At 40.3% G+C, this 10,000-nt stretch overlaps 1 protein-coding gene across 9 annotated transcripts in view; it reads left to right on the top strand.

Annotated features, from left to right (window-relative positions):
- LOC123518991 (oxysterol-binding protein 1-like) overlaps positions 1-10,000 on the top strand; it is a 62,868-nt gene that overhangs the window by 9,104 nt on the left and 43,764 nt on the right. For 8 of the 9 annotated variants that reach the window (XM_045280111.1, XM_045280104.1, XM_045280158.1 and 5 more), the window contains one exon: positions 2,859-3,109. In XM_045280111.1, coding sequence (XP_045136046.1) covers positions 2,859-3,109 — 251 coding nt within the window. Of the gene's footprint in view, positions 34-2,858; positions 3,110-10,000 lie in introns of all 9 variants that reach the window. The other variant, XM_045280150.1, reaches the window with a different exon arrangement.

The raw sequence follows: 10,000 nt of genomic DNA, 5'->3' as shown, positions 1-10,000 counted from the left end.
CTCATGTCGATCACCTTCTCCTCTTAAGTGATGGTAAGTTAAGCTCCTCTTCCTCTTCTTCCTCTTCTTCTTCTTCTTCTTCTTCTTCTTCTTCTTCTTCTTCTTCTTCTTCTTCTTCTTCTTCTTCTTCTTGTAAAAGGAAGAGGACTTTTTGAGGTGAAAGAAAGTTGTGGTTCTCTTCTTCCTTTTTTCCTTCTTCCTCCTCTTCCTCCTCTTTCCCTTCCTTTCCTCTTTCTCTTTATTTAGGAAGACTAGAAGAGGAATATATAAAGTTGATAGAGAAGGAATTTATTGTCCTCCTCCTCCTCCTCCTCCTCCTCCTCCTCCTCCTCCTCCTCCTCCTCCTCCTCCTCCTCCTCCTCCTCCTCCTCCTCCTCCTCTTAGTTTCCTATTTAGATTTAAAGTTCTCACGGTCTCAACTTTTTTCCCACGGGTCGCATTTTTTCCCCACGGTTTGTTTGTTCGTGTGTGTGTATGTTTGTTTGTATGGTAGAGAGGGGGGCGGGGGGCGGGGAAAGAGAAATGATAGAAAACGGTAATTGGTGTAAAAAAAATAGATTAATAAGAAACCCTTCAAATTAATGGCATGTCTTAAGTAACCCATACGCAAACAATTAAGCACGATACATACCATACATGTCTTGTATTTATTTATTTATTTTTTTTATTTCACGTGGCAAATATTATCACGTCACTAAATATATTCCCAGTCCTTATATTGGTAATGACTTGATAATTAGATGTGGTGTCTCTGTTACAATATTTACAGTAATCATTAATAGACTTGATAGGATTTTTGAAGGATATCTTTATGTTTTTGTTTTTGTTTTTGTAGGATGTTGACGCGTTTTTGTAATCCTTTTTTCTTCTTCCAACGCTGTGATCAATGTAAGTGAAGGATTTTGTACGGTTGTTTGTAGGATTTCGTTTTTGTAGGATATTGACGTTTTTGTGATCTTCCTCCTTCCAACGCTAATGTAAGTGAAGGATTTTGTAGGATTTTCTGGGTGTTTGTAGGATTTTGTAGGATTTCAGTTTATTTGTATTACCTTTAATACAATTCAACCCTATTTAACCCCTTGAACACTGAGACGCATTTTTACCTTGAATCTTAAGGTGTGATTAGACGATTTCATTTGCATTAGGAAGAGGAGGTGAGAAGATTAATGGTCTGAGTCTTCACTATTTCACTCCCCATGCAAGTTTCTGAAGCTGTATAAAATCACTGAATAATAAGCGAAATAGATAAGGAATCGTGTCATTGTACTAAAGGGTTAAGGGTTTTTTTGGGGGGGTACATCCTATCTAAAAACCCACCCGCTTAGACGTCCTTCTCTCTTTGTATATTCGTCTCTCTAAGGAAGGCAAGTTTAGTATCCTTTCACTGGTTAGGTCAGAATAAGTTAAACATTTCTAATCCTACGTTTCTCCAAGGAATGCAAACCTAGTATCTTCAATCATAGGTCACATCCTTCATCCCTCTGTATCCTTCTAGACATCCTCCTTTGCACTGACTCTAACTGACCTATATCCTTCCTATCATGTGGCCACCAGAACTGTACACCATAATCTCGAGGTGGTATTTCCTTTTTTAATACCACGTGAGCTGTTCACGGGAATTTATAGGATCAAGGGGGTATTTTTGTCCTACCTCCTATCTCAAAGCCCACCCGCTAGGAAACCGTTGCCCCGAGTGAGGAAGCCCAACCTACACTCGGACCGTGGACAGGATTCGAACCCATGTGCTTGGAGACCCCGCAGACCCCAAAGCATGCATGGGTCCACTGTACCAGGCACCTACTTGTGTTACGTATAGGAAGTGAAATAGATAGTCAAAAGAGCATTAGTTTATCTCCGTTTGAGGAACACTAGTCTACAGGATGAAAAGAAATAAGTAAATAAATAAAATAAAAAGGAAAAATATATATGTGTGTGTGTGTGTGTGTGTACGTACATACAAAGGACAGGTGTATATCCGCAGGTGTACTAAACAAGGTCACTATTAACCTAGATCTCTCTCTCTCTCTCTCTCTCTCTCTCTCTCTCTCTCTCTCTCTCTCTCTCTCTCTCTCTCTCTCTCTCTCTCTCTCTCTCTCTCTCTTGCTGCATTTACCCAACCTTATTTAGTCTTACTTTACCAACCTGACCTAATCCAAATCCTAATCCTAACCTAACGTAATCCTAAACCCTCTTTAACACAATCGAAACCTCTTGCACACAATCCAATCCTATTTAATGGAATCTAACTCTATTTAACACAATCTAAACACATTCTAGGCCTATTTACAAGATCTAACCCTATTTAACAGAATCTAATCCTGTTTAACACAATTTGAAATAATTTAACACAATCTAACAGTCTTTAGCACAACCTAACACCCCATTTATCATAATCTAAATCTATTTAATACAATCTAACACACTTTTACAGAATCCAACCTTTTTTTAACACAACCCAATCCTTTTTAACACAATCTAACCCTTTTAACACAGTCTTTTAACACAATTTAACCCTATATAACACAATTTAACACTTACAGAATCTAAGCCAGTTTAACAGAATCCAACCCTATTTAAGAGAATTTAACCCCATTTAATACAATCTAGTATCCTTTAACACAATATAAGAGCCTTTTTAACAGAATCCAATCCTTTTTTTAACAGAATTTAAACCTTTTTAACACAATCCAACCCTCTAACGTGCAATCCAATTCTTTGTATCAGAATTCAATCCTTTTTAACACAATCCAACCCTGTAACACAATTCAACACTATTTAAAAGAATCCAATCCTCTTTAACAGAATCCAACCCTTTTAACGGAATCTAACCCCATTTTCCCTCCCTTTACCCCGTGCAGAGGACGAGGATGAGGAGGATGTAGGGGACGCGGGGGCGGATGACGTGGCTAACACCCTGAAGGTCCTCACGGCCAAGCTGGAGGACCTCAGGACATGCCATGATCTCATTATCAAGCACGGGGCAGCCCTGCAGAAGTCCCTGAGTGAGCTGGAGGTCCTTGACGGCAGCACGCAGGACCTCACAGCTAAGACCAAGACTGTGAATGAAAGGGCCACACTCTTCAGGATATCCTCCAATGCCATGATCAATGTAAGTGAAGGATTCTTGTAGGATTTCGCAGTTTATTTGTAGGATATGCTTTTGTAATCCTTCCGATGCTAATATAAGTGAAGGATTTTGTAGGATTTTTGTAGGATTTCGCAGTTTTTTGTATTCCTTCTTCCAACGCCATGATCGTACTGTAAGTGAAGGATTTTGTAGGATTTTTTAGTTTTTGTAGGACTTGTAGGATAGTTTTTTTTTTCTTTTAGGATGTTGACGTGTTTTTGTAATCCTTTTTCTTCTTCTAACGCTATGAAGGATTTTACAGGATTTTATAGGATTTTGTAGGATTTCGGTTTTTGTAGGATGACGTGTTTTTTTGTATTCCTTCTTCCAACGCTATGATCAATGTAAGAAGGATTTTGTAGGATATTTTAGGATTTTTTAGGATTTTGCAGGTTTTTTGTAGGATGACGTTTTTGTAATCCTTTTTTCTCCAACGCTATGATCAGTGTAAGTGAAGGATTTTTGTAGGATTTTTTAGGATTTTTGAAGGATATCTATTGTAGGATTTTGACGCGTTTTTGTAATCCTTTTTCTTCTTCCAACGCTATGATCAATGTAAGTGAAGGATTTTTTAGGATTTTTGTAGGATTTCGTTGTTTTTTTGTAGGATATTGACGTTTTTTGTAATCCTCCTCCTTCCAACGCCATGGTCAATGTAGGTGTAGGATTTTTGTATTTTTGTAGGATTTCGTTGGGTTTTTAATTGTCTATTTTGTAGGATATTTTTGGGTTTTCGTGGGATTGAATTATTTTTAGGATATTGTAGGATTTCTTTGTTTTTGTAGGATTTTGTAGGATTTATTTGTTTTTCGTTGGATTTCTTTGGGATTTTTAAGGATTTTGTGAGATTTAATTTTGTATTTTGTAGGATTTTGAGGGTTTTGTAAGATTTGTAATAATTTTCATCCTCCAATACTATGGTCAATATTTCTTCATAGGATTTGGTAGGATATGGGCTTATTTTCCTGTAGGATATTGAAGGAACTGGTTTATTTCCCTGTAGGATATTGAAGGATATGTTTTTATTCATTTTCTTCCTCCAATCCCATGATCAGGATTTTTTAAGGATTTCATAGGATATTTTTGGTTAATTTTCCCGTAGGATACTATAGGATATCGAAGGATGTGTTTTATAATCCTTTTCTTCCTCAAACACCATTATCAGGATATTGTTGTAGGATTTGGTAGGATTTGCACTAAAATTTTCCTGTAGGATATTGAAGGAACTGGTTTATTTTTTCGTAGGATATCGAAGGATGTGTTTTTATAATCCTTTTCATCCTCCAATCCCATAATCAGAATTTCTTTATAGGGTTTGGTAGGATATTGTGATTTATTGTAGGATATTGAAGGATTTGGGTTATTTGTAGTAGGATATCGAAGGATGTGTTTTGAGAAGTCCTTTTCTTTCTCTCTTCTTAATTTTCTCTTTTTGTGATTTAAGTTCCTATTTTTTTTCCTCCTTTTTAAAAACTCGTCTATTTTGAAACACATTTATTTGATCTCCTCCTCCTCCTCCTCCTCCTCCTCCTCCTCCTCCTCCTCCTCCATCTCAGACGTGCTTCTTTCGTCTTCCTTCTTCTTATTCCCTCATTTCCCCTCGTTCTCAATTAGAAGAAAGGTGAAAAGGAGGACGTGTGTGTGTGTGTGTGTGTGTGTGTGTGTGTGTGTGTGTGTGTGTGCGCAGTAGAGGGGAAAGAGGGGAGGGGGAGAGGGATAGAGAGAGATTATGTGAGTGTGTATATTTTAAATCCTAGTTGAGGGGAAGGGAGGGGAAGGAGGAATGAGAGGGGAGAGGAGGAGGGGGTCTTTTATTCCCCTCTCCCCTCCTCCTCCTCCTCCTCCTCTCATGTGATTTCTGAGGGGAATGACTGGGTTTCTATGAGGCAATGATGATATGTATTCCCCTCTTCTCTCTATTGCTAATATTTACTCTCTCTCTCTCTCTCTCTCTCTCTCTCTCTCTCTCTCTCTCTCTCTCAGCAAAACTCGCAAGGTAGAAAGTGCTGACTCATCATGACTTGCAGTTTTGTAATTTCTCGTGAATATTTTAGTAAGTCACTGTTGCGAGTCACTTAAGAGATTTAGGACGGCGGGCACTTACAAATAGGTCAGTAGTAGTAGTAGTAGTAGTAGTATTATTTTTTATTATTATTATCATTAGTAGTAGTAGTAGTAGTTGTTGTTGTTGTAGTAGTAGTAGTAGTAGTAGTAGTAGTAGTAGTTGTAGTACTAGTAATAGAGTATTAGTGGTAGTAGTAGTAGTAGTAGTAGTAGTAGTAGTAGTAACAGTAGTAGTAGTGGTGGTGGTAGTGGAGTAGTAGTAGTAGTGGTAATAGTAGTAGTAGTAGTAGTAGTAGTAGTAGTAGTAGTAGTAGTAAAGTAATTTATTCTAGTTCTCTCTCTCTCTCTCTCTCTCTCTCTCTCTCTCTCTCTCTCTCTCTCTCTCTCTCTCTCTCTCTCTCTCTCTCATTTATTTCCCTTATTCCTTAATTTTTTCCATTTTTATTTATTTTTCCATCTCCGGTAGTTTCCCCTCTTTCTATCCCCTCTTTCCTCTGTCACCACATTTCCTCACTTTCCCCAGTCCACGATCTCGTAATTAACTCAATCTTTCCCCTCAGAGACCCTCCTCTTCCCCCTGGCCCTTTCCCCTCATTTTTTCCCTCACTTTTCCCCTCGACTCATCACCTCCATATCTTGTACACAGCTTACCTGACAAATTAACCAGGTGACTTTGAAATTGCAATGTGAGGGGAAAAGAGGGGACGTGAGGGGAAAAAAGGGGAAATTTGTGAGAGTAGAGGTTGGGAGGGGAAGAGGGGAGTGTAGGTATGCATAGGAAGGGGAGGGAGGGTTCGTGTGAGGGGAAGGGAAGAGGGGAAAAGTAAAGGGAAGGATGGGGAAGAGGGGAGAAAAGATGTATGTGGGTTAGTTATAGAAGGGGAAATAAGGGGAAATTATGATGGTTATTAGAGAGAGAGAGAGAGAGAGAGAGAGAGAGAGTGAGTTGCATCATTTAATCGCTTTTTTTCCTTGTCTCTCTCTCTCTCTCTCTCTCTCTCTCTCTCTCTCTCTCTCTCTCTCTCTCTCTCTCTCTCTCTCTCTCTCTCTCTCTCTCCCCTCCCTCCCTCCCTCCCTCACACACACACACACACACACACACACACACACACACACACACACACCTGAGGAGGAGGAGGAGGAGGAGGAGGAGGAGGAGAGATGGAGAAGATGGAGGTGACTGGAGGGGAACGTGGAGACTGGAGAAGGAAGATGGAATGGAGGAGGAGGAAGGTGTAGGAGGAGGAGGAGGAGGAGGAGGAGGAGGAGGAGTGGAGTAGTAAGGAGGTGGAATAGGATTAGCTGGGTCATGGATGGAGGAGGAGGAGGAGGAGGATTATAAGCACATTTTTGGTCTCTATTTAACTTTCTTTTTTTTTCCTACTTCTAAATCTTCTTCTTCTTCTTCTTCTTCTTCTTCTTCTTCTTCTTCTTCTTCTTCTTGGTGGAGTAAGTGAAGGAATAAGATTAATGAAAGGGAACAAGAAGAAAGAGAAGGAGGAGGAGGAAGAGGAAGAGGAAGAGGAAGGAGGAGGAGGAGGAGGAGGAGGAGGAGGAGGAGACAAAATAATAATGTGGAATAAAGTTAGAATGCACCGTGTCGAGAGAGAGAGAGAGAGAGAGAGAGAGAGAGAGAGAGAGAGTACATGAGTTGGTTTTGAAAGTTTTGTCTCTTGTAAGAAACTTTTCATTTATTTCTTTGTCTTTTTCTTTTATTTCTTTTTTTTCTTTTCATATTTTCTTTTTTTTTTTTATTTTTTTTATCATTTTTCTCGTTTCCTTTTTCTTTATTTTTTTTCCTCTTGTTTTTAAGGAAATTCTGGTGTATTTTGTTATTTTTTTCTCCTCCTCCTCCTCCTCCTCCTCCTCCTCCTCCTCCTCCTCCTCCTCCTCCTCCTCCTCCTCCTCCTCCTCCTCCTCCTCCTCCAGTTTTTCATTTCGTGTTCTTTTCTCTTCATTTCTTCGTCTTGTCCTTTTCTTCTTCTTCTTCTTCTTCTTCTTCTTCTTCTTACTGTTGTTGTTGTTGTTGTTGTTGTTGTTGTTGTTGTTGTTGATATTTCTAGACATTTAAATAAGAGCCATTATCTCGTGTCTTTGTTTATGAGTCAGAGTGTGTCTTTATGGAGAGGAGGAGGAGGAGGAGGAGAGAGAGAGAGGAAATGTTAGTAGTAGTAGTAGTAGTAGTAGGGGTTGAGTTTGAGGGCATGTGTACTTGAGAGAGAGAGAGAGAGAGAGAGAGAGAGAGAGAGAGAGAGAGAGAGTTAATTTCATCACGTGAATATATGAGAGAAGGAAAAGAATAGAAAAGAGAAGAGGAGAAGGATTGGAAATTACGAAGGAGGAGAACAAAGGAACACAAAGGAAAGCCAAACAGCAACAGACCTCTTAGTCCTTTCGAGGCTGTTTGGAAACTACTTCTAACTGGCTACAGATAAAGAAAGACAGGACAGTACAGGAGAAGACACCCTCCCCACCCACTCACCCACCCACCCACCACGCCCTCCACCCACCGCTAGCATGGACAACAGTGTGGAAAAGCACCATGCAGTGTGGAAAAACTGACGTGGAATTTTGACAGGAAAGGATGAAAGGAGATTGTATTATTGAGCCCACGGTGAACTGTGCATGTCTATCTATAGGAAAGTTACACACAATAATTGACATACTAATACTAATATCATGTTTAATTATTGGGACAAGAAGAGAGCTTGTTGGGGGTTATTCTTTAAATATTTATCAATTTTGTGTTTGAATGATGCAATGGAAGTACTGTTTACTATTTCAGAAGGAAGCTTATTCCAAATGTTAACAATTCTATTAAAGAAAAAGTGCTTTGCCTCGTGGGTTTTGAAGCGTTTGGGTGTTGAGAGGAGGAGGAGGAGGAGGAGGAAGGGAAGTGGCGTAAGAGGAGGAGGAGGAGGAGAAGAGGAGGATAAGAAGAGGAAGAAGGATGAAACATGAGACAAAGAAGAATAAGATTAAAGAAACAAGTTAAGAATGTGATGAAAGGAAGAAGAAGAAGAAAAAGGAGAAGGAGGATGAGGAAGAAGAGACGAAAGATGAAATATGAGACTAAGGAAGAATAGGAATAAAGAATACAATGAAGAAGAGGAAGAACAAGAAGAAGAACAATAACAATGAAAGATGATGAGATTAGAATGTAGGAAAGGAAGAAACAAAAAGAGAAAGAAGAAGAAGAAGAAGAAGAGAACAACAACAGTGAGACGAAAAATAGGAAGAAAATATCGGAGTAAAAGGAAGAAGAAGAAAAAAAAAGAAAGAGAAAGAAAGAGGAGGAGGAGGAGGAGGAGGAGAAAAGAACAAGAACAACAGCAACAACAACAATGATAAATGAAGAGTAGAGAAAAATATAGTAAAGAAAGGAAGAAGAAGAAAAAAGAAGAAGAAGGAGGAAGAGGAGTAGAAGGAAGAAGAGAACAACAACAGAGAAAGAAATATAGAAAAGAAAAAAATACGAAGAAGAAGAAGAAGAAGGGGAAGATAATCGGGAAACGAGGGGAAGTAATCAAGGTGGCAGGAAATGGGGAAAGGAGGGGTGAATTAGCAAGGCAGGTGAGGGTAATTAGCTTTCACCTGTCGTTTGCATAGGTAACTTGAGGGGAAAGGGAGGGGAGGGCTGAGGGGATGAAAGGGAGAGGGGAAAGTGAAGGGAAAGAAGAGGGAGGGGAGAGTACAGGTGAGGTGAAAGTGAGGGGAAGGAAGGGAGAGGGAAGAGTACATGTGAGGAAAGTGAGGGGAAGGAAGGGAGAGGGAAGAGTACAGGTGAGGGAAAGAAAAGGGAGGGGAGAGTACAGGTGAGGGGAAGGAAGGGAGAGGGGAAAGTGAGGGGAGGAAGGGAGATGGGAGAATATAGGTGACGGGAGGGATGAGGGAAGGAAGGGGAAGGAAAGAGCACAGATTGAGAGGAAGAAGAGGGGAAAGTGAGGAGAGGGGAGAGTAGAGGTGAGGGGAGGGCAGATGGGAAGGGAGGGTCACCTGTTGGCATACCTGTCATTTTGTTGGTGTGCAGTGACGTGACAGGTGTGTTTGTGTGGGGGTGGGCTCTCTCTCTCTCTCTCTCTCTCTCTCTCTCTCTCTCTCTCTCTCTCTCTCTCTCTGCTGTTTATTGTTTTATTTTGTTCTCGTTGACCTCCTCCTCCTCCTCCTCCTCCTCCTCCTCCTCCTCCTCCTCCTCCTCCTCCTCCTCCTTTTTATTACGTAGAAATTTGGCATTGATAAAATAGTTCTATTAATAATAACAACAACAACAACAACTACTACTACTACTACTACTACTACTACTACTAATAATAATAATAATAATAATAATAATAATAAGAGAGAGAGAGAGAGAGAGAGAGTGTGTGTGTGTGTGTGTGTGTGTGTGTGTGTGTGTGTGTGTGTGTTTGAGTGCAAATGTACTAGGATGTTTTGAGGAAGGGTCAAGAAATGGTAGGAGAGAGAGAGAGAGAGAGAGAGAGAGAGAGAGAGAGAGAGAGTGAGTGAGTGAGTCTTTGTGAACGAGCGTTGGGTGCACGTGTACCGAGAGAGGCTTGTGAGTGTGCTACTCTCTCTCTCTCTCTCTCTCTCTCTCTCTCTCTCTCTTATGTATGTAACCTTTACTTTTACCCTGCTTTGTGTGTATGTATATATGTATGAGTGACTTTCGGAGTAATGTCATGATTCTCTCTCTCTCTCTCTCTCTCTCTCTCTCTCTCTCTCTCTCTCTCTCTCTCAGTGGTCGTGGGAAGAAAGTAAACAAAGATCAGCTGATTCTACGCCTCTCTCTCTCTCTCTCTCTCTCTCTCT

This window comes from Portunus trituberculatus, chromosome 7 (genome assembly GCF_017591435.1).
Source record: "Portunus trituberculatus isolate SZX2019 chromosome 7, ASM1759143v1, whole genome shotgun sequence".
Lineage (NCBI taxonomy): Eukaryota > Metazoa > Arthropoda > Malacostraca > Decapoda > Portunidae > Portunus > Portunus trituberculatus.
The sequence above is the reverse complement of the archived record's forward strand: the minus strand, read 5'-3'. Positions and strand labels throughout refer to the sequence as shown.